Source organism: Nymphaea colorata, chromosome 13 (assembly GCF_008831285.2).
Source record: "Nymphaea colorata isolate Beijing-Zhang1983 chromosome 13, ASM883128v2, whole genome shotgun sequence".
Classification (NCBI taxonomy): Eukaryota; Viridiplantae; Streptophyta; class Magnoliopsida; order Nymphaeales; family Nymphaeaceae; genus Nymphaea; species Nymphaea colorata.
The window spans coordinates 8,973,092-9,000,368 of NC_045150.1; the positions used below are offsets into that span (position 1 = coordinate 8,973,092).

Consider the following 27,277-nt stretch of genomic DNA (forward strand, 5'->3'; position numbering starts at 1 on the left):
TAAACTGTTCCTCACTATAATCTTGAAATAATGTTGAATCTTAAGGGAGGGAAAGATCTACAAGATGTATCAGATTTCTTCTGAAATAGATAATTAACCAAGTTTAGTCAATCGAACACGAGTTTGATTTAACATCTGTGAGGTATTCTCAAATGGTTTTCAAATTTTCAATCCCTCGGCAGTCGAGACTTACGAGTTCCGAGACATTCGTTTACTCGACCCGGTTCCGGATCCGGATCCGGATCCATTATCGTTGAAACCCTAGTCCAGAGCATCATAGATGACGCTGACGGAGTGACGGTCTCCGGGCTTTCATTCGCGTTCTTTTTACGGGCTATAAGCGGTCACTCACCTGAGGTGCAACGCCGCCAAAGCGGTGGAAGGGACATTGGGGCTAACGTTAGGGTTCCTCCGATTCTGAGGCCTCCATCACCTCTCCTCGCGACGGAAAGAGGCGACAAGCGTTTCGCGGTAACGATGCGTTCGTTTTCTTTGATTTCCACCTTCTTCAATCTTGCTACTTTGTTCGTCCTGCTTATTTTATTCCGGTCGGCAGAAGTGAGACAGAAATTGGGCGATATTTTATGGTGCTTTTTAGCTATATATGTTTTTTCTTTGGGTTGGATTTGGTGTGTGAATATCGGATCTTGAAACTAAGAGGCTTGGTTTTTGTAGGCATCTCCTTTATTCTATTTGTATTTTCGAACCATAAAAGTAATGTAAGTAAACAAGGAAACTGCACGAAGGAGGTTAGGTCTCATAGGGTGTTTGTTTCTAGGTAATCAGATTAGTAATTCCTTTATTCTGCGAGCTGTTTTTTGTTATTTTCTTGAGCATTCCTGAAAAGATTTTCATGAAGAAGTTATAGTTGGATGTTTTCTGTTCGGGAGAAAATGCGGCAAATCGTGGGACCGGACGGCAGAATTATGGGGAGGAAGTCGTTCAATGTTTTATTTTTACTGGTAACGATTTTAATAGATGCTGAAACGAAATGGTCGGATGTATGAAAAGCGGTGAATGACTTTTTTCTGTGTGGTTGGGGTGGTGGTGGTCTTGGTTGTTCTCAATGGGAACATTTATTATCTGCACTTGTGAAAACGTCTGGCGTGGAGGCATCATGTGTTGTAAAGTTTATGGGTTTCTCGGATAATTTGCCAGCATATTTTGTTCTTGCTTGTAAGCACCGTATTGTGGGCTGCTACATCTTGTTGTTGTTGTTTGCTGTTGTCCATGTAGACATCTTTCTTTCTTTCTTTTTTTTGCATAAAGGATTGGAAACAAGCGTTCTATAAGTGTATTTGCTGTTTCTAAGACTTGTGCTGTAACTTGTCAGGTTTTAGTAACCATCAGCTTAGGTATCAACATGTCAGGGAGAAATCGCGTGCCACCCCATTCAATTAAAGCTGCTCCTCGTGGACTGCCACCAATTCATGATTTACCATATGGTCGAGGTCCTGGTCCCATGCCTCATCCTGCACTTCTTGAAGATATGAGAGATGGTCCATTTGGACGGGGACCTCCACCACCTCCTCATCCAGCTTCAATAGACGAGAGGCTCGCAGCTCAGCATCAAGAAATTCAAGGCCTTCTTTTGGATAATCAGAGGTTGGCTGCAACTCATGTAGCCTTAAAACAGGAATTAGCTGCTGCCCAACAGGAGCTGCAGCATATGTCTCATGCTGCTGCAAAGTTGCAGGCGGAGTCAGATCTTCAACTGAGGGATGCATATGAGAAGTCAATGAAAATGGAAGCAGAGTTACGAGCAACAGAGGGCACGAGAACTGAGCTCATGCAAGTTCATTCTGATATTCAGAAACTGACTCTTGCCAGGCAAGAGCTCACTGGGCAAGTCCAACTCCTCACTCAGGATTTGGCACGTGCATCTGCAGATCTGCAACAGGTTCCTGCAATAAAAGCCGAAGTTGAGAGTATGAAGCAGGAATTGCAGAGAGCAAGGTAAAATAGCTCTTGATGCATATACATATTAAAGGCTTCCTGAGTCATTGCATAAAACAGTTCTACCCTTGTGCACATATTTTTTATTGTCTGCTTTACTGGTTCTATGCAATGAGCACTATCGTTATTTTGCTGGTTTTGTGTCCCTTCATATATTTTTTTTGGGTCTTCTGTGATGAATCTTAGGGCTGCTATTGAATATGAAAAGAAGAATAGTGCTGGAAGTCATGAACAGCGCCAGGCAATGGAAAAAAATTTGATATCAATGGCTCGTGAAGTGGAAAAACTACGTGCTGAAGTTGCTAATGCTGAGAAAATAACTCGTGCTTCTGTTGCTTCTGCTGCTACTGGAAATCCAGGTACACTGGGCGCTGTTTTATGTTTGACCATGTGGATGTTGCCTCGTTAGGCTTCAAATGTCACATTTGTTAAAATGATTGCCCTTAATGGTCATCTTGTTTGTCAAATCCATAGGTGTTGTTTATGGTGGAAATTATGGGAACCCTGATATGGCTTATGGTGGAAGCTCTTATGCTGCTGGTTATGGAATAAATCCTGTATGTTATTTCATTAATGTGATTTTTTTAATAAATTATACAATATTCTGCTATGGAAATTTATGATCACTTGGGCGGATGCCGTATGTGAAATCTGTTTCTGTTTCATCGTTTCAGGCTCAGGGAGGTCAAGAAAGTGTTCCACAGTATGGATCTGGATCTGGTTCATGGGGTGCATATGACATGCAACGGGGCCATACCTACCGATAAACATGTGACACAGTGTTTCTTTTGGGCTTTGGGTGTTGCTTATCAGCAGAATGGTACATAAAGGCTGCAATTTACAATTTATATCAATCAGGGTTTGAAGTTGCTTGTTATGATCATCATGATGGAGAACGAAAGCTTGTTGCAGCTACTTATGTCATCTTAAATGATGTTTACTTGCACATATTAGTACTTCAATGATTATTCAACTGTTCTATGTGAAAATCTGGAATTGATATCTGATTCCAATCGGTCTGGTGATCATGGTCCATATTCCTTAACATGATTGTCTCGTATGTTTCTTTCCCAAGCGTATGAGGAATGGTTGGTACAAGTTTTCCAGAAGATAAGATCTTTTGTTGTTTTAGGTTTGTAGTGGGTGCATGTATATTTGTTTGTCGAGTGTTGACATATTTAATTCCACTTACGAGTTCTAATAAAAGAATCATAGAATTGTGAGCAAATATGTCAGTATATTTGTACGTAAGAAACACATGTACTTGAAAATTAGTTTATAAATGTAGGATGTGAAGTTAGGTGCAGAGCAGCAGATGGATCTGTTGACAACTTGATTTCTTTTTTGGAAGATTTATTACTCTTCAATTTTATTTTTCTTGTTCTACTCTAAGTCTCACAAATACTGCTACGGGTACAGGGATATTGGTATGGAACGACAATTTTAAAAATTGTGGACATGGGGATACGACAAAGTATATGTACATATACATATATACATATATATATAAATATATATATATACCTGTGTGTGCGAATTTCCACAAAACAATATGGAAAGCACCACAAAAAATGCAAAAATTGCAAAATTTCACAGAAAATATGCAAAGCTCAAAACTGTCATGTCCAAGTGTTTCGTCATACCTGTGTCAGTGTGTCGACACAGGTACGGCAGGCTTCCGTCCGTGTCTGTGTTACATAGGTTCTACTATCCTTGCTTAAATGTTATTTTTGAGTTAGTCTATGCATTCGACAAATTATACTCCTGCCCATCTCCACTTTCTACTTAGATTACTAACTTTATCCTTTTTTTTTTCCTCTCTTGAACCAATCTGCTGGGTTCAAGTGTCAATTTTTTTTCTTCGATAATTGCTTCTAAGCCCCTCAGCTGCTTAGGCATGTAACCTTGTTTGGCTTCTTGGGAATTGGGTATCTTCAATTATGAGGCACTTACACTTCAATTCTCAGTCTGTTGACACTGGTTTGAATAGGTCTTTAGGCTAATAAAATGTCCTGGCCACTATCAATAAATCAGAAAAAAAAAATTTGACACTTGAAAAAAAGGTTCCTGGCCATTGTCATGTAATTTTCTTAAAAAAAATATTCTGATGCTTCAATGGGTAAAAATGGTGTTCCATTTTCATCTGGAGTGCATCTATAGTTGTCCTTCCTATATAAGTCCCTTAAGGAATGGTTGTGTTTAAATGTAATTGATACTTTTACAGTCTGGCATTTTGTGTAGATCTCAAGTTCTCTAGGATTATGGGTACTGTTGGATGCCTTTGCCAATGTGCAAAAGGTATTTACTTGTTTGTATTGAACTCTGACCCTTCTTTCAAGCAGTCTTTGTAACCCCTCCAATATTCGTTAGCATGATCTTGGTACTCTTGTTGTTGGGCATGTGATAGCTTCTCCAAGTTCAAAAACATAAAAAAATGGGTATCATAAATTATTCTAATCAAGATGAAGGCTGTTGATGGTCACGGAAAGTTTCCTGTCTTTGGTGACTGGCTGATTGACATCATGTGCTAAGCATGGGAGGAAGGTTAGGTACAAAAATCTTTTATCACAGAGTCGAACCAATTTAGAATCACTGGAATGGAGTAAACTGTGGTAAATACATTCCATCTTCTGCCTCTTTTGGCCGGGATTCGACTGTGACTTGTATTTTCTTGTCACCTATTGAATGAGGAATGTCAAGAACATCCGCTTCTTATCATATACAGAGTCAAATGAACCAATTGTAACTCGTATCCCGATGAGAAACTTGCTGCATTGTTTCAAATGTGAGGAGTATTCTTGGTATTTAGAAGTTTTCAAAGTACAACATGCAATATGCATGAAAATGTCTCAAATTTTAGGTGGGTTATTGTAGCCTTTCTGATGCCCATAATCTTCATCCATGCAAACCTCACTCGTAGAATCTTGGACATGGTTGTGTTTTGGACATGTGCATATCTCAGGCGAGGCCAATCTTGAACCTTACTAATGGTGGAATGCCTCGGCCCAGATTCTAGTTTTATATGGGAATGTTTTTGTTCTTTTCTCCCAAATGTGGTCCAATTAGGAGGCAGTTCTCTTGCTTCTTGTGGTGCTCAGGAGGTTGTGTTCCTTGCTTTTGTTCAAGGAGGTAAATGTGCTCCCCAGTACAGTAACTTGTCCTATGAAAAGTTCATGGAGCCTGGTGTTTCCAGTTCTAGTCTGGTAAATGAAAGCATATGAAAGCTTTTCACGGTGATCCATATTAGTAGCTTAATAGCCTAGGGCATGTTCTTTGCCTGATCCATAGCAAGCTAGTTATAGGACTGCAAATAGGTTTCTGTTGGTTGCCTTGTTGTATGTGGATTGCAAAGATTTATGTGTCGGGTTCAAACTTGCCAACAAATAGGATAGGGTTATATGGATGAGAATGCTGTGAAGGTCTCATCCTTTACTGGTGCAAGTAATAGGAACATCTAGTTCAGAGCACTGAAAGGAGAAGTATTGATCTTTGATGAAGCATAAGCGCTGATGCTGCCAACTGGATGAGTTCAGGGGTCAAGTAAGTGCTGCTACTTTTCTTAATCTATCATTTGCTATACTTCATTTCTTATACTCAAGTGCTTTTGCTTTTTCAACCTTATAGCTGTAGCTGTTGACTTCCCCTTTGTAATAGACAAGAGATGCTACAGCCATGTGGTTAAGAATGATTCTTAGAAAAAACACTGTTTTTTTTTTTAAGATTTGTTTCATGTCTCACTGTCTTGGTAGTTGCTGTATTAGCTCCTATCTAGATTGCCAATGTCTGGCTATTTCTCCATGCCAGGGTTGAAGTGTGTTTCATTTTTGAGTCGAGTTGCGCCCATTGCTTATAGTGCATAATAATTGTAATTGGTAATATTCTATGCTGTTGACCTTGAAAGCTGCTCTGTGCATGTGCATGTGTGTTTGGATCATGCAGTTATGAGTTGCCTCTGTTATTTCTTGGTGCGTTTGTTTTGAAGGGCTAAGTGCTTATTCACAGTCGAGTTCTGATGGATTTCATCTTCAATCTTCAACATTGTCATAAGCCCAAACAATCTCGACTTGGCTTGTCTGTATTTTGTTTGATTTTTTTTTTGGTCTATAAGGATGACGCTGTCCAATTTTGCATGCTGTAGCTTTTCTCATTTTCTTGACTACCCTAAGTTCTTTTTTCTTCTTTTTTTGGGTACGTTGGACAAAAGTGATAATTACTTGTCAGCTTGGTGTATCCCATTCAGGTAGGTATCCTTGTTTTGTTATTTTACCAGTGATAAGTACATGCATGTGCACACTATGCAGGTACACCTGCATGGTGCACCTGCATGCACGTCTGTGTGTTTGGTAACGTATAGCCATAAATTCTTATTTTGCGCTGTTGACCTTGCATGCTGCTTTATGCATGTATATGTGTGCTTGGAATTATGCAGTTATGAATTGCCTCTGTGTTCTTTTTTTGATGTATTTGTTGTGACGGGCTAAGTGCTTATTGACGGTCGAGCTCTGATGGATTTCATCATCAGTCCTCAACATTATCATAAGCTAAAACCATTTGGGCTTGTCTTGTCTATATTTTGTTTGATTATTTTTTTGGTTCAGCAAGGACAAGGCCGCCCAATATTGTTTCTTGACTTCACTAAAAAAGAAACAGAAAGTTTTTTCTTTCTTTTTTTGTCTGGTACACTGGACAAAAGTGATAAGTACTCGTCAGGGTTTTCATTAAAAGAATAAGGTGTCATTGTTTCCTTATTTTATCGGTGCTAAGTATATGCATTGCCTCTGTATTCTTATTCTTTCTTTGATGTATTTGTTGTGACGGGCTAAGTGCTTATTGACGGTCGAGCTCTGATGGATTTCATCATCAGTCCTCAACATTATCATAAGCTAAAACAATTTGGGCTTGTCTTGTATATATTTTGTTTGATTATTTTTTTGGTTCAGCAAGGACAAGGCCGCCCAATATTGTATGCTGTAGCTTTCCCATTTTCTTGACTGCACTAAAAAAGAAACAGAAAGTTTTTTCTTTCTTTTTTTGTCTGGTACACTGGACAAAAGTGATAAGTACTCGTCAGGGTTTTCATTAAAAGAATAAGGTGTCATTGTTTCCTTATTTTATCGGTGCTAAGTATATGCATTGCCTCTGTATTCTTATTCTTTCTTTGATGTATTTGTTGTGACGGGCTAAGTGCTTATTGACGGTCGAGCTCTGATGGATTTCATCATCAGTCCTCAACATTATCATAAGCTAAAACAATTTGGGCTTGTCTTGTATATATTTTGTTTGATTATTTTTTTGGTTCAGCAAGGACAAGGCCGCCCAATATTGTATGCTGTAGCTTTCCCATTTTCTTGACTGCACTAAAAAACAAACAGAAAGTTTTTTCTTTCTTCTTTTGTCTGGTACACTGCACAAAAGTGATAAGTACTCGTCAGGTTTTGCATTAGAAGAACAAGGTGTCCTTGTTTCCTTATTTTATCGGTGCTAAGTATATGCATTGCCTATGTTCTCTTATTCTTTCTTTGATGTATTTGTTGTGACGGGCTAAGTGCTTATTGACGGTCGAGCTCTGATGGATTTCATCATCAGTCCTCAACATTATCATAAGCTAAAACAATTTGGGCTTGTCTTGTCTATATTTTGTTTGATTATTTTTTTGGTTCAGCAAGGACAAGGCCGCCCAATATTGTATGCTGTAGCTTTCTCATTTTCTTGACTTCACTAAAAAAGAAACAGAAATTTTTTTCTATCTTGTGGTACACTGGAAAAAAATGATAAGTACTTGTCAGTTTTTTCATTAAAAGAACAAGGTGTCCTTGTTTCCTTATTTTATCGGTGCTAACTATATGCATGTGCCCACAATATGGAGACCCATACATGCACGCTTGTGTGTGTATACTAAGATATAGGCACAGATGCTTATTTTGTGCTGTTGAGGTGCTTGGAATCATGCAGTTATGAATTGCCTCTGTGTTCTTTCTCTTTCGTTGATGTGTTTGTTGTGAATGGCTAAGCGCTTATTGATGGTTGAGTTCTGACGGTTTTCATCATCAGTCCTCAACATTATCATAAGCTAAAACAATTTAGTTTCTATTGTCTGTATTTTGTTTGATTATTTTTTTGGTCTAGCAAGGACTAGGCTGCCCAACATTGCATGCTGTTGCTTTTCTCATTTTCCTTACTGTCCTAATCTTCTCCCTGACCACACCTCCCCCCCCCCACCCCCCCCCCACCCCCCACCCCACCCCACCCTGCTGCCACGCAACTTTTTTTGGTACTGTTGGACAAAAGTGATAATGACTTGTCAGCTTGTCTGTATTCAGGTTTTTCATTAAAAGAACAAAGTATCCTTGTGTTGTTATTTTATCAATACTAAGTTTATGCATGTACGCACACTTTGCAAGTACATACATGTGCCACATGCATGCACATCTGTGTGTCTGGTAAGATGTAGCCACAGGTGGTTATCTCATGTTCTGACTTTGAATGCTGCCACCTGCATCTACATCTGTGCTTGGAATCATGTAGTTATGAGTTGCCTCTATATAATTTCTTTGATGTATTTGTTGTGAAGGGATAAATGCTTATTGACGGTCGAGCTCTGATGGATTTCATCATCAGTTCTCAACATTTATCATAAGCTAAAACAATTTGGGCCTGTCTGTATTTTGTTTGATCATTCCTTTGGTCTAGCTTGGACTAGGCTGCCCATATTGCATGTTGTAGCTTCTCATTTTCTGGACGATCCTAAAGAAAAAAAAGTTTTTTTTTTTTCGTTTTTCTGGTAATTTTGGACAAAGTGATAATGGCTTGTCAGCTTGTCTGTCCATTCAGGTTTTCATTAAAAGGACAAGGTATCCTTGTTTTGTTATTTTATCTCTACTAAGTATATGCATGTATGCACACTACACAAGTACATACATGCATACACATCTGTGTGTCTGATATATCCACAGGTGCTTATCTCATGCTTCTGACTTTGAATGCCGCTCCGTTCATCTATGTCTGTGCTTGGAATCATGCAGTTACGAGTTGCCTCAATGTTCTTTCTTTGATGTATTTGTTGTGAAGGGATAAATGCTTATTGACAGTCAAGCTCTGAAGGATTTCACCACCAGTCCTCAACATTTATCATAAGATAAAATAATTTGGGCTTGTCTGTATTTTGTTTGATCATTGCTTTGGTCTAGCATGGACTAGGCTGCCCCATATTGCATGTTGTAGCTGTCTCATTTTTTGGATCATCCTAAAACAGAAAAAGAATGGTTGTTTTTCCCTTTTTTCTGGTAATGTTGGACAAAGTGATAATGGCTTGTCAGCTTCTCTGTCCATTCAGGTTTTCATTAAAAGAACAAGGTATCCTTGTTTTTGTTATTTTATCAATACTAAGTATATGCATGTGTGCACATTACGCAAGTACGTACATGCATGCACATCTGTGTGTCTGGTAACTGGTAAGATGTAGCCACAGGCACGGGTGCTTATCTCGTGCTTCTGACTTTGAATGCCGCTCTGTGCATCTACATCTGTGCTTGGAATCATGCAGTTATGAGTTGCCTCTATGTTCTTTCTTTGATGTATTTGTTGTGAAGGGATAAATGCTTATTGACGATCGAGTTCTGATGGATTTCATCATCAGTTCTCAACATTTATCATAAGCTGAAACAATTTGGTTTTGTCTGTATTTTGTTTGATTATTTTTTTGGTCTAGCAAGGACTAGGCTGTCTAATATTGCATGCTGTAGCTTTTTGCATTTTGTTGACTATCATCAAAAAGACAAACAATTCTTTTTCTTCTTTTTGGTGCATTGGACAGAAGTGATAATGACTTGTCAGCTTGTCTGTCCATTTAGGTTTCATTAAAAGAACAAAGTATCCTTGTTTTCTCATTGTATCAGTACTAAGTGTGTGCATGTGTGCACACTGTGCAGGCACATCCATGTCCCACATGCTTGCATGTCTATGTGTGTCTAGTAAGATATAGCCATAGGTGCTTATTTTTGTCCTACTGACCTCAGGTACCACTCTCTGCATCTACGTGTGCTTGGAATGATGCAGTTATGAATTGCCTCTGTGTTCTTTATTTGATGTATTTGTTGTGAAGGGCTAAGTGCTTATTGATGGTCGAGCTCTAATAAGCTTGGTTTGGTTATGGATTTTTTTGCTTTGAGGAGCGCTTAGGCCTTCTTTCTCCTGGAAAAGTTTTTTTTTTCTCTTGTAAATCTTTAAGTCTTCTTTATGTTTCTCATTGTAGTAAGCGCTTATGGATGGTTGGTTGGGATGTAACGGAGTTCCATCATCAGTAGTCAACCTTATCAGTTTTAGTTTCCTTTGTATATAATTTTGCAATTGATTTCTTTCCTGCTCAGGATAGCACAAGGCAGCCAAATTGTATGCCTAGGAAACATAGTTTATTTCAAGATTTAACTTTTAATATCTCATTTTCATTTGACACTCCAAATAGAGCGACATTACGAATCAACTCAGTTGGCTCTGAATCAGATTGTGCTATGAATGAGTTAGATCCTTCTCTCTTTGTGTAAAACGGTTGCCTAGTGGCTCTGGTCCATCTTTTCTTCTATTTATTGATTCTGATTAGGCCATTGTTCTACTTTTAGTTGAGCTCACTGTGGCTATTTGTTATTACCTTCTCTCTTTGATAGGCATTCTTCCTTGTTGAAATCTTTTCTTGATTTGGTTGTTTTAAATACTTTCATTTTGCTTTGCTGATTTGTAAGGTTCTTCATGTGTATTCTTGTGAAAAGCCAGGAGAAATTTAAAGTGCTCCTTCCTGCTTCTTTCTGCTTGTAGCTGGTCTAGTCAAGCTGCTCCCAGGCGCCATCTGGACCACCTGAGGTTCTCTCAGTGTGAACTGTGAACTTATTTGTAGGTAGTCTTGGAAACTTTGGTGTTTCGGGCCTTTAGTTTACTGTTTAGACTGGGGAAGCGGGGATTCCTCCCCCCCCCCCTTTACTTTTGATTTTTCAAGTTATTTTTACAGTAATTAGGTAAATTCTTAAATTTTCGAGGAGTCTTAATTAGGCAGGTGCTGACTGGACCTTTTATTAGATTTAATGCCTTATTGCTGATCTCTACTGGCTACTGAGCATGGTATCAGGCTTTGACAGACGCATATTACTTAAGCTGTATTTAGTGTGATTCTTTTGCCTTGTTACTGTCTATTGCAGCCGCAGGCCACTTGTGCAATTAAAATGCCAATAGATTACACATACGCATTGTATTGATAGAGCTTTGTTGTTTTGGGATGCCTGGTTGGTTCCTGTGGATGCTTCATTTGTATCTGATGGCTGTTTTTTTTATTGGTTTCATGCTATACGCATTGGATCCTTTACACACACACACACACACACACAGAGGGAGAGGAGGAGAGAGAGAGAGAGAGAGAGAGAGACTATTGCTACCATTGTTTGAACTTTGAGCACATAAGCTAGTTGTTTTTGCCCCTCAATCCAACATATAAATGCGATTTGTATTTGAGAGTCCTATACTTTTGCCTTGCCATTGTGTTGATTAGGTGGACTTCTGTCCTATCTGTAGATTGATAGCTGTGCCTTTTTGGTTGTGAGACGCTTGTTTGGTTCATGTAGATGCTTGATTTGCTTCTGATGGCTGTATTCTTCTATGTGAAGTTTGAACCTATATATATATATATAACACACTCTTTTCCTCCCCCCTCTTTCTCTCTCACTTATGTATGTATATCTGTATATGTATGTCTACACAATTTTTCTGCAATAGCTTTGTCATCTGTAACTTTTTAGCATGTAAACTATCTGCGGTTGCTGTGGGGTTCATTACTTGTTACTGGTTATAGTGGGTTCCCTTTTTGTTTCTATTCTTCAATTTCAAGGTCAGTAGTTTGTGTGGGTCACATGCTTCTGTATGCCAATCACTATTATCCACTTGTCTACTATGAGTACCCCATCCAACTTTACTGTATGCTTTTGATTTTTCATATAGGTATGAAAATAGATTGAGTAAATTTGACGATAGTCAAAGTTGCTCTTATTTGAAGGTGTAAAATGCACTATATGTGCATTTTATTAAAATCTTAGGATTCAGTTTTTGTCTCTCACACACATTTGTATTTCTTTTAGTATGTTTGCATGTATCTGCTCCGGCTTAGAAAGTAAGTTAGGTACTGGTTTCCAGTAACAGATCTAAGATATTTTAAGCATTATGGTGGATGTAATGCATGCCCTTAATGCTTATTAGTTATTATCCTCTCTAAATTCAATATGTTCCATCTTACCTAATTTTGTTTTTTATGTCTTTATTACTGTTTATACTTTATATGCTAATTTTTTCTCACTTTTTTAACAATCACATGATAATCCAGTCAGTCATTTCATGCCTTTCATTTGAGTTTTCGTTTTGAGGTGGTGGTTGATTATGGTTTAACTGCTTCCCAGGTATCGGTGCTGGTTATATGGAAATGTTGCTCTTTTGTTTACTTCATGGGAGCCACCGTTAATTGTTTGGTAAGAGATTCTTTTTCTTTCTCTTTATTTTATTTCTTCACACTCCTGCATCTGGGTTTTGTGAATTGATGGGGGTGTGGCTATAGTCATATGATGGTTTTTCATGCTTGTGAATTTAATGTCTTGTTTGGAACTTGGAAGATATATCACTACTTGCTAGCATTTGGTGTTTGTTCATGCTTGTGAGTTTAGTTGTCCAGTTAGAAGATACATGAATTACAAATTTGTTGGGAGGAGTTTGGCATCTGATTTTATGTAGTTCCTATGGCACGTTGTTCGCCCTCTTTTAAAATGACAATTTTTTTGTTATTATTCCCTTATTCGAAAAATAAAACAAGCTATTTTTGCATGTCCTAAAGATTTTTTTTAACTTGGTCAACTTTATTAAAGGACATTTGAAAGTATTTATTTATTTTCTTTAAGCACCATGTGCTTTTGTTTCCTTGAATATCTCTCAAGTGTCGTCTATGGGCTTTAAACGCTAAAGAACCTGGATAAGGTGACATTGACATACAATCTAATAAAGCTGAGTTATTTGTTTATATGAAGTTCAGGTGTCTTCTGTGTATGATTGCAAATCCACTAGCATAGAAAGGACGTCAGACATGGGTTTAATAATTAACTATGATCTCAATTACTAATTTAATGAGACTAATTTCCATTTGGAGCCCATCATTTAGGCCATAATCCTCAAAGTGGCTTTGTACATTTTGAATATTTTGTTCAATTTTTTTGCTGATACTTGTTAAATTGAATTTTGATACATTCGTGGCTGTTAGATGTGGTTTAAAGTAGAAGTTCCGTTTGAAGGAAATTTTAGAGTTACGGCCTTTCTCCATCAGTTATAAACTTTGAAAGGGCATAAAGTGCAAAATTGTACATGTTCCAATGTGATAAAGGGTGGGGCGTTGGAAATCTTGCTCGGCCATATTTCATTGAAGTTTTCATCTCGAGCTCATGGAGAGTTTTCTTCTGATGGCAATCTCATCTTTTGGAATCTGACGCTTTGCATTAAAGTGCGACTGTACATGCTCAATTATGCAACAGCTAGCATGTCTATATGTGTATGTTCTGCACGGGCATGTTGCTCTTGGTTTTACTTGCGTCTGTTTGATTTGACTTCTCTTGCGCTCTCTGGTTTCATAGATAATGGAGCTTTTTTAACCAATTGAGAGGATCATAGGCTATTTGGAACGTGGGAGTTGCCCCACCCGCCCTCTCCCGCCCGCCTTGTCTTTCTCGATTTTGTTTGGAATTTTGGATCCCAACTGAAGCGATTGAATCAAGTGAAACCTGCAAATGGGAGCTAAAGCTCAGAATTCCTCAGTCTGAAGGTGGCTTCAAATTGTTTCTAGACAGACTTTGGCATGTCTTGTCGAGATTTCCTTGCATGGTTGAAAAGTGTGTTCCCTAGCTCTCGCTTCTGCAACAATGGGAATTGAGTTGAGGATGGCATTGAGGTGATTTTATGTCTTACTCTGCTGAATTTGTGCTGATCTCTGCAACGATGGGGGACGGGGGTGAGGATGGTATCGAGGCGATTTATCTCTCTGGTGGTGATCTGGATGAATCCATCTTGTATCTGGTCGGATTAATAAAGGAGTCCGCTGCCCGATGGTTGAAATTTCTTTAATGGTCTTATAAAAATTTGGCTGGTGGTCTCGCTTCTGATTGGATTGATAAATTGAGGCTTGATGGGGAAATTTCTCCAATGCTCATACAAATTTGGCTGGTATTCAACCGATTTGTTGTAGCAATGATTGGTGGTCTGTAATTCAGCTGGTACCCTGCTGACGTTATACCAGCCATTACAGACTCGAAACAGGCGTTTGTTGAAAAATAACTTGTTCAAGAAAAACAGTTAGTCTGAGAAAATTTACCGAAGATGTAAGTGGAAGAGGCTTTTAGTCCGACTTTTTTGTTTGAATAATGAAAAGTTTTCCTGAATTGTTCTTTTCATGTTTGGTTATTGAGAACAAATTAACTGGAGTCGATAATCTCTGTTGAGGTTCCTTGGGCATCCCTTCTTTTAAACTAAAGGAACCATATGCGGCGGGCATTTATTTGAATGTAAAGCTGTCACATAACCACTTTGGATGCTCTGGCACTGCGTGTTTTGCACCCCATCAACTTTAACATCCATAAAAAAAGGAGGCAACAATTTTAAAGGCACTGCTCACTTTTGATGTCATGTAAGCGTGTCTTTAATGGCATTTTGCCTCTACAACCTGGTTTGGTTTCGAGTTGTCCAATAGGTGCGTTCTAAAAACTTTAATTTGAACAAAGCACTATCGAAGCTATGGGGCAAATCATTCAGGATACAAATGCTTGTTCACTTTGAGCTTAGCGATGTAAATCTCAGTTGCTTTATTTTACCTCTGCATTCAAAAGAAAGTTTGTGTTTCGGGTTTGAACCCGTCTGACGGTTACATATAGGGGCATTTGAAACAAATATTGCCTTTTCATTATTTGAAACAAAAAAAAAAGTGAAAAATCATGATATTGTGAAAAATGCTAAAATTAAAATGTCACATTTTTTGTTGCATTTTTCATTATATGTCAGTCGTCGAGATCCTTTCATTAATAATTGTTTTTTTTTATTTCCGTCAATATTTCTGTAAGAACAAAAAATTGACATTGTAAAACTTTTCTATTGTGCCTTTTTTGCTTTAATTTTGTAAAAAAAAAAAAAGTTTTTTTAATACCCAAAAGAATCATCACCTATAAAATTACAGAAACAATGCTTCTGGTTATCATAAAAAGCAATGTCGTAGATATAGGTTTTCTCACTGATGCAGCATATCATATCAGCCAATACATATTGTTGCATATCAGCTCATGTTGCCTCTTTTTTCTTATTTTGAAAGTTTAAAAAATATAAATTGATTTAACAATTAGAAATTTAAAAAGATAAACCCCTTTTGAACCCAGTAACCCGGCAAGGGATCGATATGATATATGGTCCAATGCGAACCATTTTTTACAACACCAATCCAAAATTATATCTAAGCTCGACTTAACTTACTAGACTTCAAGCTTGGCTCGGCAGACTTGCTTTGCAGATGTGAAGAAGACACGTAACACATTAAAAAAAAATCGTTGTTTTGATACTTTGAAAAATATAGTATATATAATTTTTAAATGGGGATGTCAATGGATCAAATTCAAATCAGACCGGGTTAGATTTAGGAAATGAGATTTGATTTTAAATAAATACCCCGTGACATTACTGTTCAGTTTTAGATAAATACCCTATACATGATGTCAATGTTCTTCTAAGTTTTTAACATATTACAGCTTAGGTTTGGTTTATACATTTAAAAGTTGAATTCGGATGTGAATTTGAAAGTAAGATTCAAATTATAAATTTAAAAGTCAAATTTAGGTATGTTGTAGGCATGATTTAGAGAAAATAAAAGGGTGGGTGAAGGATTAAACTTTCAGCTAGGTGGTGGCATGGTATTAAACTTTTATCCCTTTATATTCGAAACAAATGTGCTCACCTTTAGTTTACATATACATATGGTGTTAGAATTTTCTTCGTTTATATTCGAAACAGTTGTAGATATCCATTACTTTAAACTTTTAGACTTGAATGGTAAAGTAAAACAGGCTAATCCGCTGGAGCTACAGGTCCGCCCGGACCGAACCTTACAGCGCGTTATCAATCAAATGTTCGGCAGCCAAAAAGAAAAAGAAAAGAACAGCAAAAAATTCGATCAGAAACTGGCTACTGAAGTAACTGAACCAAGAAGAAAAGCATCTTACCTTGCGTCTTTCGCTTTTGCACTCCTCGATTTTGAATCTCTCTCTCTCTCTCTTTCTCACCCATGGCTACGACAGCGAGAAGGCGCCGCACCGCTACGACGGACGATGGATTGCAAGAATCTTCTTCCTCGCAGTCAGCATACTCGAAGCTCGACAAACCGGGGCAGCCACCATCCACGGAGTCCGGTTTTGGTTGGAAGCTACCCCTCATCACACTCTTGGCGTTCAGGTACATGAGCGCCACCTCCAACATAATCCATGATTGCGATGAGGTATTCAATTACTGGGAGCCCCTGCACTACATTCTCTACAAATCCGGATTCCAGACGTGGGAATACAGGTGCGAGGACCGCCTTGTTTGTCTGAATTGTGTGCTACTGATGGTTGCTTATGTTGTTTTGATTGTTTTAGCTCATTTAGGGATGGAACGATCATGCATCATGAGAGATTTTGGTGTATGAAAGGACGCCGAAGCGATTTTTAAACATCTATTGGAGTTTTTTACATCTTTATTCTTTACTTTTTTGGGAAATGGAGACCCTAGACTTCTTAAAGCAACGTTTAGGTTTACTTAGGTGTGCACCATTTGGGTTTTGAATTTGACGGTAATAGCTAAAATGAGATGTTTTCCTTCAATTAGAATGCTTTAGAAATTTTCTCAAACTTCCGGACGATGGTACACTCTACACACTGACGTTACTCCTCTGGAGTAGACATTTAACTTCAGATTCTATGTTTAGCGTATTTAATTGGTCAGTGTAAATTGTGGGTTCAGTTGGCTAAACGGGTCTTGTTTATGTATGGATCAAATCCTATTCGCTTTATTCTGGTTAAAATGTCGGCCACAATTTATCTTTCCGACTGTTCTCTCTGCTCCAGACGCTTCATTCCTTTCGGTTAACTCCATGGATGCAAGTTACAGAGTTCCCTAGTTCAGAATCTTCGTGTATACCAAAGAAAATAGGTAAAAAAACTCAAAACGAAATAGAAGAAGAGGGCAACTTTTATAGCAAAACTGAAGAGTCTCGCGTTCTCTTTTAAGCCAAGAAAAGAAATCGAGGGCAGTGCTTTCTTCAGGCATCATGATATCCGAAAGACAATACAGACAGTCTTTTCGTCTGTTTGATCATCTGAGAAATTTGTTGATAGATAGCTGCAGTGCAGGTTTCGGTAGCTACCTTTAGGACTGTTGTTCAGCATAATCCAGCAAGGGAAAATAATCGCTAGGTAATGGCAGATAAACAATGAGGGAGCTTATAAACAATGAGGGAGCTTCTCTATCTGCTTAGACTGGTTAGAAATCCATTCGAGTTAAGAGGAAAGCAAAGTTACTTTTTGTTGGATATTGTTAAAGGACAAACACAATCCTGACAAGGAAAGACCGTAGAGTCAAGTGTTGGACGGGATGTTACAGTCTTACAGATAAGTTTATTATGAATCCCATGCCACATGTTTAAGAAATATATTTCTATTGATATACTACATAGATATACAGCAGAAGAGAACCTGCTATGTTGGAATTGTCATGGAAGACACATATCTTAAACCCTTCAAATTGCAAGTGATGCATCTCATATATTATGCATAGGGGCATGAAGACATCTAATTGTGATAAGGATCGATGATCAGAATCTTTATAATACTTCTAGATCCTTTAACTGTCTATGAAAAATGAAGCAACTAAATTTCTTATTACATCTTTAGGAGATGGAAATAAAAGTGTTTTAGTCGAAAATGGTCATGATTAGATATGATAATGTGGTTCACTCTCCTGCAAAATTCTGCCCAAAAGGAACAGTTTCTTCAGCTGAGTTAATATGTCATGCTCCGTTTTTTGTGCACTTCTGCACCGTCACTGAGCACCTGGATTTATGCAAAGCCCCTGAAACAATTCGTTCACCATTCAAGGGAACAACAACATTCCTTTGGAAATACAAAAGAAGAATTAGGTGATGAGAGATATTCTGTTCCACTGCAGCTTCTGCTCCCATGGACCATCCTTAGTCAAGCCCTTTTTCATGAGAAGCATGAAAAATCAATTCTGCAGTTTGATCATTTCTACGTGCATGTTGAACATCAGTCATGGTATATTGGTCTTGCAAGTATTCAGAAATTATTGGCTCGTGGATATGGTTTATTTTGTCATCCAGTGTTAATCTGATTTCTTTTAGCAAATGTAATGATTGTTGATGGATGAGAGGATATGAGTAATTTGTCATTTTGTTTGATATGTTATAATTTTAAAGGTTGTTATGTGTCTTGCAGTGCTAACTTTGCCCTTCGATCATATCTCTACATTCTCTTGCATGCTTTGGTGGGTGGTCCAGCATCTTGGTTGTTTGGAGAGGAAAAGGTGAGATAATCTCATTGTGGCAAAGCTTTACCTCTTGCACATTTTATTCAAGTCTCATAGCTTCTTGTATCTCTTAAGCTGCATCAGGGACACTCCAACTTTTATGGTTCTGGCATATCCATTTATGTACTACTCTTAACATAAAAGTGCACAAAAGTGATGCATCTGTCATTTTCTTGTGTCCTTGAAACGAAGTACTTGAACTTGCTTTTCTCAGCATTAGATTTTATCTGTTGGCAGGTTAGAGTGTTTTATGCTGTAAGGCTGCTATTGGGTTCCATGTCAGCAATTTCTGAGACAGTTTTGGTGGTAGCCCTTTCTAAGAAATATGGAAGAAGGATGGGTTCATACACACTTGCAATGTTATGCTTGACTAGTGGTTGTTGGTTTGCTAGCACGAGTAAGTGAATAATGTTATTCTGGCATTATGAGTTATTCTGATTTCCTTCTTGGTTTTCAGCCTGGTTCATTTGAACCATTCAAGACGGACTCTTCTATTTGGGTGTCATAGATATATTAATGAGACTGGACATGGGTACTATTTTGGATGCAATTTGGACATGGTCAAAAGAAGTGTTGAGTGTGATAAACACATCTATGTCTATTTTCATCCAAATATGGGTTTTTTGTTAGGAAAGTAAAACTATTTTTTGTTATTATCATCATTTCGGTATTTGTTATTAGCTACACTACAGATATAACCTTTTAGTTATTGAAACTTTATTAGTATAAGTATCCTTTGTTATTGAACTTATTAGTTGTTGCACTTTATTGGCTGGAAAAGTTTTGTAGTTGTGAAATGTGAAAGAGGGTTTTGTGAATTTAATCCACTAATTATGCTGTTTTTATTGATTACTGATACTTACTAGAAGAAAATTGTCGTTTTCTATCACTTATGAGTATATTAACTATTAAATGAATATGAAGACTATGTGGACTGACTACAAGTTGCCCAATCAACTTAATTGATAGTTGACAAAGCACCACGTGAACTTAACTTGACTTGAAAATGTAGCTTGATGTGTAGCTATGTGAATGGCTAGTCAAGTTGATCAGACTAACTCATGATCAAACCACATAATCCCTACATTTACCTAGTCCACATGTTCTAAAAACTATATATATGTGAAATTAGATTTTGACTTATACGACTTCTAACAACCCTAACATCTAAGTCACATGGGTGCGGGTGCGGATGTGGTTCCAGCCTGCGGTAAATTTAAAAAATATATGGGTGTGGGTACAAGTACAACGATGGTTTTTGTGTGTGTGTGTGTATATATATATAAAGTTATCCTAGATTCCGAAACCTGATTCTATCTCTTCCATGTAATATATGTACTCTGGAGTATGACTTTAAATTTTACAATTCAGATTTTACAATCTTACTCATAACATAAGTGCTAAGTAGCCATTAAACAAGTAACTGTTATATATCTAGTACTATAAATTTATAACTGCATAAATATACATCATAGACTGATTAGAAAAAACTGGTAACGTTTCTAGAATTTACAAGCAGCATATGCATGTGTATATATAACAAAACTAATTAACAAAACTTATGCAATTAACGTATAAGAAAACATGTTCCCAGACTATGAAAACTTATTAACAGCAAAAAGTTATGAGCAACATATAAAATCTAGTATTAAACTGTAGTCCAATACTATAAATAATATAACAGATATAACAGAACAGAATAAACTTTCAACAAAAGCATCATTTCTAAAAAAAAAATTCAAAAGGAAAACAAAAATGACCTCGACGCGGTTTGACTGCACTGGATTCGCATTGACCGCACCTAGTGCCATGTCGGAGGTGCACCCCCACCCCCACCTGAGTCATGTCAACTCAGGTGCTTTTGCCGTTTTGGTGAGTTCGTGTGACATAGCCTGATATATGAGTTTCTATGTGAGAGTTCTTAGGGTTGTTAAGTTTGGTAGAAGTATGGATTTATTTGAACACACACGCATATATATTGTAAATGTAGATATATGTGTTATCATCTGGTACCTTTTGATGAATTTAATTGCGCAAAAGAACTTGGGATGTCCAAAACTGTAAGAAAAAAGTTCATGTCTTTTTAATTTCTAGTTAAATTTTGTTAGCAGACAACCTAATACAAGTGATTCCTGATTTCCAAACTCTTATGAGATCTGAAATTCACAATAGATTTTCGTGATTTTTTTAATGACAGTAGTTTTGGAGATTGAGTTGTGTGCGCCGTCATGGGCACGCACCTACATACGCAGTAAGGGTAGGGGGACATTTTAGTAATTTTAAAAAAGGGGTGTCCTTTGTAGTCTTTTTACTTTTTTCCGATTTCCATTCTTGTCTTTCCAAAAAGTTTTCTTTTTCTGTGTAAACGGGGGTATTTTTCATCATAACCATACTGGCGCATGAAAATTTCGTGCACCAGTATGGTGTATATTACCAGGTTTGGTAGTTTTGGACATGTGAATCCATCTATGCGGTTGGATTTTGTCAAAAACATCTTCAGCTCAGCTGAAATAACCAGCTGGTGCACTGAAGGTCATAGCTGTGTGTGTGCTTGTGCAGTTGTTTCCCCAATCCTGAGCTTCTGAATTGCTTTGCACCTGTTGTCCCCTCATACCCATTTGATATGGCATTTGAGAGGCTATCTCCTTATGTTTAAACACATTGTAGATATTCGTTCATTTTCTTGTTTGCTTATGTTTGTTAAGCCTAATTTAGTTCCCATTGCTGCTGTGTCTTATGACAGGTTTCTTGCCAAGCTCTTTTTCCATGTATACCATAACGCTTGCATCAGCACTATTCCTTCTTGAGAGACATGCTTTGGCAGTCTCAGTAGCAGCTGCTGGTGTGCTCCTTGGTTGGCCATTTTCAATTCTTGCTGTTTTGCCAGTGACTGTCTACTCATTGCTGGCTGGGAAGCTCAAGCAAGTCTTTCTTTCAGGAGTAGTAACCACTGTTGGTGTTATGGTAGGTTGAGGTGACTAAACCATAAGGTAGCTGTTTATTTCTCAGGACAATGGCAAGCATGTAATGATTAGTTTAAATTTCTAGCTCTGTTTTTCATGCTTTGGTTTAGGAACTTTCTGATGTATTAATTGTATTCAATTTTCAGGGGCTCTCAGTGATTATTGATTATTTCTACTACAAAAGGTGGACATCATCTGTACTCAATCTTCTGATATATAATGTGTTAGGGGGTGGACAAAGCCATTTATATGGAACTGAAGGATCACTTTTCTATCTGAGGAATGGGTTCAATAATTTCAATTTTTGTTTCATTTTTGCACTACTCTTTGTGCTGATTCTCCCAATAAAAAAGGAACAATATGCTCCACATCTGTTGATTGTTGTCTCGCCTATTTATATATGGTTGGCATTTATGTCCCTGCAGCCCCATAAAGAAGAAAGGTGAGTTTAACTTTTAACAATGACTGGTTTTTCTTCTGCTTCTCTCTTTATCTATATCATCTTAAGTTTATGATCGAACTTGTTAAGTAATAACTGAGTTCATTGGGCCTCTGTGTCATCCTTAGATCAGGATTCAGAGTGCATGTCAATTTCTGGAGATACGAGTATGATGTTAGTTTCATTTGAGGATTGATCTTGCTTGATTGCCCTCATATTATTAGGAATATCTATTAATTTATGGTTAACTATCCTTTTCACTTATTGCTATTCAACTTAGAAACACTGACAGATTCATCATGCGACTATTACTTATGTTTTCATATCAATAGCCTTTCTCATAGTTGATGAGTGTAACTCTGTGAGGAAGTACATGCTAGACCAGAGCCACCTCTCCCTCATAGTTGATGAGTGCCTTCTTTAGTCTTATTCTAAGTGAAAGAAGGATTGAGTCAGTTGAAGATCTAGACCTGGAGAGAGACAGACCTTCACAAGTTGGTTTGAATCTAAGGGAAGAAGGATTGACCGTTACCTTAACAAGTTTGTTTGATTCTAAAGAAAGAAATAACAATTGGCAGTTCTAGGCCACAGAGAGAGAGAGAGAGAGAGAGAGAGAGAGAGAGAGGGATTGGCAGTTCTAGTTTGATTCTGACTGCTCACAGGTGCCTATCATTTACTGGGGTTTGGCCTCGGGACAAAGAACAGAAAGAAAAATTGTGAAAGGAGGTGATTCTGCCCTCATGGTCAGAGTTGGAGCCATCAACAAACGTTTCCACTGGATCAGCGAGGATGTTATACAAAATGTTTTCTAGTATTGATTTCTTAACTGAATGTATTCCTTGAGAATAAGAAAAATGTAAGTCAATATAAAAGTGAACTTAGTATGCCCAAGAGAATGTCAGCTGTTAGAATATGTTTAGTTATGCCAAGAAGGTGCAGGTCCCAAAAATTGTGAAAGGATTCTAATATACCAGGACTTGTTGAAAGGAGGTGATTCTACCCTCATGGTCAGAGTTGAAGCCATCAACAAGTGTTTCCACTCGATCAGTGAGGATGTTATACAAAATGTTTTCTAGTGTTGATTTCTTAACTGAATGTATTCCTTGAGACTTGAGAGTAAGAAAAATATAAGTCAATTTAAAAGTGAACTTAGTATGCCCAAGAGAATGTGAGCTGTTAGAATACGTTTAGTTATGCCAATAAGGTGCAGGTCCCAAAATATATTCCATACCAGCAATTTTTGTATAGTGGTGTAGCTTTGGGAGCACCAATCTTAATCTCTTCATAACTACCTTTATGATAAAATTGGAAATATTACCAGATGTACTAGTCTGGCGGCACATGCAATTTCTGCAAGTTCTTTAGGTCCAGTTGGGAGGAGTACCTAAGTGCCTACATGTCTCTGTTAGACAGAAGGTTGGGATAAAAGCACGAATGGGAATAGAAAATTCTGACAAATACATAAGTTCGTGCTAGATCCTTGAAAATTCAGCTGTTCGTCGTGAAGCTGGTACTTTTGTTATCATTGTCTTTTAACCAAGCTGTTAGTTCTGTAGTTGTTTCACTGTCATCTATTGAGGTGTCCAAGCTTGCTTCATTGATGTGCTGCTGCTTCCATGGGAAAGGCGTTACACTGAGTATCATTTTGTATTCTTGTATTCCAGGTTCTTATATCCTATATACCCCTTGATCTGTGTAAGTGCAGCAGCTGTCATTGACAGCTTTCCGGATTTCTTTCGTGACAAGTATATGCCAAATGATGACTCTGTAAGCATCTTGGTGAGTATGTTACGAGTTAAGACTCCCTGAAGTGGACTTGTTTATCCCATTTGTCATAAATCTTTCTGTATTTGACTTATGTTCCATTGTATATATTGGAACAGATGGCCAAAATTCTCAGGCCTGTTGTCCTTGGTCTTATTTTGTGTGCCTCTCATGGTCGGACATTCTCTTTGATAAATGGATATTCTGCACCTTTAACAATTTACAAGCATTTAGGATATCATGATGATGCTGGCGCAGGTGAGCTTTTAACTCATGCATGCATATGTGTATATAAGTTGGAAACCTGAAGTTGTTTATTACGACTGTTCCTATTTGTTATTATATAAGTAATGGGCTAATTTTCATGAGTTCCAACTTTCTTAGGCTCTGTTCTTTGTGTTGGAAGCGAGTGGCATCGATTCCCTTCTTCCTTCTTCATTCCTTCATATATAGGCGAGGTTAGATGGATTGATGATGGCTTTAGAGGACTCCTTCCATTTCCATTCAATGCAACATTGGGGGGAACTGCTGCAGCACCACCTTACTTCAATGACAAAAACAGGGCTTCTGATGAGCAATATGTAATTCTTAGCCTTGTGCTTCACTGTGCATTCTTGTCCATGCCTGCCTGTGTATCTCTGTGTGTGTGTGTGTGGTGGGGAGAGAGATTTCCTGCATATATTACCTTTATTCTTGCAACTTATATTAGAAATTTGTCACTGATGCTTTCTCTTTCATTGGAACAGCTAAGAAACATTGAAGCTTGTACTTTCCTGATTGAGCTAGATCTGAGGCGAGCATACCCCACTCGTGGGAGTGACTTGTCAACATGGGAGGTATCAACTTGCTCTTTCCATTTATGTTAACCTGGGATGTCAATAATCCATGTTAGGACTTTGGGTTACTCAAGCTGAACTAAGTTGGGTCCTGCTCAAAATATGCTACCCTCCGGTTGTCAATGTGTTCTGCTTGAGTCCCATGTAAGACCAACCAGCCTTTTGAGAGTCCCATGTAAGACCAACCAGCCTTTTGAGCATCTGAGTCCCAATCATGCTTGATTACAGTTCACTTTGGCTATTCTGTGTTTTAGAGTCTTCTTATAATTCGTGGTTTCTGGTGTATTTAGACGACATGCATTAGGAAAGGATATTTCTTCTGATTAAGCCAACACACACACATATTCATCATTTCTTTAATTGGATGTTTCTTTGACTTGCTTGAGTCTGGAGTTTTTGATCCCGATTGCAGTTGTAACTGCATTTCTACAGTTTCAACCTGGTTGAGTCTGTCGTCTTACATTGTTGACTGTGTTATAAATCTGATCTGCCCCTCCTCAATTTCAGATAGTTGCTGCTCTGCCGTATCTGGACAGAGAGTTATCGCCTGCCAAGTATAGAGCCTTCTTCATTCCATACCTTTGGCAGCAGAACAACGTGTTTGGCTTGTACAAGCTGCTAAAGAGGATACCCACGTAGTGGAGAAGACGAGGATTGGCTGAAGGCAATCCTAGCTGTTTTGATAGAAAAGTTGGAAGATACTTCTTTAGGTCTTATGCTTTTAGGCTTTTAGCTGCTTATCTCTTTATGAAAATTTAGGAGACGCTAGTGAATATGCATATCAATTTTGTACTCGGTTGTGATGGTTTTAGTAACATTATGTATTCCCTTACCTTGTTCTCAGCGTGGTCAGCAACATAATGTATTTTGTTCACTTTCTTTTAAAGTGTGGTTGCTTTCCAACGAAAAGTAGAAAAAAGTGTTTTTGTCCTTTTGGGTCCTATCTCTCTCTTTCTTTCCCATGTGGGCATGTTGGCCATGAGCCACAGGGAGGCCCTGGCCTCATATTGTGGTGATATAGGGGAGTCTTAGTTTAAGGTCAGTAAAATGTGAGAATTCGTGCCTAAATTTCGTCTAATTAAATGGGTTTATATATTGCGTTATTAAAAGTTGAATGTATTTCCCACATCAAAAAGCCAAGTTGAGGAATTAGTTTTTTTTTAATGCTATTTTAAACCCATCAATTAACAGTCATTTTTTGTTTTTTTTTTTTCTTTCTCCAATTTTTGCAAGCCCTCTATATATGCATCATTATTTTGATGGTGAACTGCAACTGTATTTTTCATCCCCCTACATATCTCTCTCTCTCTCTCTCTATCATATATATATATATATATATATATATATATATATATATACCCCTTCGCCCTTGTCTCCAGTCCGTTGGAGAAGCTTGTGGATTTTCTCCTTCTCCTTCCACTCTCCATGTGGCGAGATCAGGTTTTTTTTTTTTAAAAAAAAAAGTTTAGTACAATAAGAAAACTGCAGCCGTCGTCATTCCAGGCTTCAGCGGCCCAAGTCGATGTATCTAATTATGATTATATTTGGACCAAGGTCCAAGAAACAGAGACTCTGTTGCACGGTTATAGCCATTAAAGATGGACATAGATTGGTCGTATCGGGTAATTGATCTGACTTCGAATTTGATCAGATATGCTAAAGAAATACATGTCTTGGATTCTGAATATAGTTTCACAATTGACACTGGATCTGATCCAATATCCAAGTGAGATCTGATAAAGATTCGATTGAGATGCATATACGTGCTGGATTTGAAATTAGCTTTAAAAAAAATAAAATCTAAATCCTTATCCATTTATATAGACTCAAACAGAGTCAAATTTGGAGAAGACAAATGCGGACTCAAATTTGTTTAGTATAGTCAAGATCAAACGAAAGCCATTCACATGCCATAAAGCGGTTCTTGGGATTATCCGCAAATGAGTTGGGTCGTACTGGATTATATCCAATGGAACTGACACTCTCGAGGGGTGTAGTATAACTGGTCGTACAAGATAAGACTTTAAATTGGACTGCGATAAGCTCAATGGGACTATATCAATTAATGTTTACTGGCCTCCAATTAGGACTAAATGGATCCGGTATTTGGCATAGGCTTTGGCCTCCAATTCCAAATTTGATACCAGATCCAATTATGATGGATCTGATTATGTGAGACCCAAGTCTGACCCGTCTACGATGGCTCATGGGACGCGACCGTTGGCGGTTGAGAAAAGGAGAACGAAAACAAGAAACTGTAATCTCCCGCAAAAGTTTGGAACGAGTGGGGAAAAAAAGAGAGAGAGAATGCCTCACCGCAAATTCGACCGGAGGACGAGGAGTCCAAGTTCAGAGTCGTCTCCGTCGCCTTCCCAAGAGGAAGAGAGCCTTCCTCGAAGAAGACGGCAGGAGAGGGCCGCCGGGAAAAAGGGTCTCCGGTACTCCCCAGGCAACAGCCCCCAAGAGTCGGATTCTTCCAGTTCCAGTTCGTGGTCCGCAACTGAGCCAACTGAGGATGGTTTCAGCAACAAGGATGAGAAAGGAAACGAAGATGACAGTGGATACGAAGACGAAGAAATCAATTCCAGAAAGCACCATACACGCCGGTTTTTCGCACCGTCTTTCGTTGTGGGGACGAGTGCCAGTGGTAGCCCTTCCGCCGGAGACTTCCGGGGCAAAAATCCAGCGAACCCTTC

The 27,277-nt window shown here is 38.1% G+C and overlaps 2 protein-coding genes across 12 annotated transcripts; both read left to right on the forward strand.

Annotated features, from left to right (window-relative positions):
- Positions 1-306: 306 nt before the first annotated feature.
- LOC116266907 (protein FLX-like 1) lies at positions 307-14,402 on the forward strand. 11 transcript variants are annotated; one of them, XM_050081299.1, is made up of 8 exons: positions 307-471; positions 1,334-1,956; positions 2,143-2,315; positions 2,431-2,513; positions 2,631-5,496; positions 10,719-10,843; positions 12,387-12,455; positions 13,602-14,402. In XM_050081299.1, the coding sequence occupies exons 2-5, from the start codon at positions 1,364-1,366 to the stop codon at positions 2,721-2,723; spliced, it is 942 nt and encodes a 313-aa protein (XP_049937256.1). In that variant the 5' UTR covers positions 307-471; positions 1,334-1,363; the 3' UTR covers positions 2,724-5,496; positions 10,719-10,843; positions 12,387-12,455; positions 13,602-14,402. The 11 variants fall into 11 exon arrangements, with proteins under 11 accessions (XP_049937256.1, XP_049937258.1, XP_049937254.1 ...); XM_050081301.1 differs by having other exon boundaries at positions 13,639-14,402; XM_050081297.1 differs by having other exon boundaries at positions 10,719-10,839.
- A 1,730-nt stretch (positions 14,403-16,132) lies between these two features.
- On the forward strand, positions 16,133-25,511 carry LOC116267236 (dol-P-Man:Man(6)GlcNAc(2)-PP-Dol alpha-1,2-mannosyltransferase). The gene is made up of 10 exons (XM_031648858.2): positions 16,133-16,563; positions 18,489-18,576; positions 18,817-18,976; positions 21,323-21,543; positions 21,689-21,984; positions 23,646-23,760; positions 23,865-24,003; positions 24,130-24,326; positions 24,492-24,581; positions 25,089-25,511. The coding sequence occupies exons 1-10, from the start codon at positions 16,286-16,288 to the stop codon at positions 25,218-25,220; spliced, it is 1,716 nt and encodes a 571-aa protein (XP_031504718.1). The 5' UTR covers positions 16,133-16,285; the 3' UTR covers positions 25,221-25,511.
- Positions 25,512-27,277: the final 1,766 nt, after the last annotated feature.

Excerpts from the sequence above, each read along its gene's own strand:
- LOC116266907 (XM_050081296.1), top strand. The coding sequence starts at position 1,364 with ATGTCAGGGAGAAATCGCGTGCCACCCCATTCAATTAAAGCTGCTCCT. Across the intron at positions 2,316-2,430 it reads TGCTGCTACTGGAAATCCAG|GTGTTGTTTATGGTGGAAAT; the intron begins GTACACTGGGCG and ends TCAAATCCATAG. Across the intron at positions 2,514-2,630 it reads CTGGTTATGGAATAAATCCT|GCTCAGGGAGGTCAAGAAAG; the intron begins GTATGTTATTTC and ends TCATCGTTTCAG.
- LOC116267236 (XM_031648858.2), top strand. The coding sequence starts at position 16,286 with ATGGCTACGACAGCGAGAAGGCGCCGCACCGCTACGACGGACGATGGA. Across the intron at positions 21,544-21,688 it reads TAACCACTGTTGGTGTTATG|GGGCTCTCAGTGATTATTGA; the intron begins GTAGGTTGAGGT and ends TTCAATTTTCAG. Across the intron at positions 24,004-24,129 it reads TCATGATGATGCTGGCGCAG|GCTCTGTTCTTTGTGTTGGA; the intron begins GTGAGCTTTTAA and ends CAACTTTCTTAG.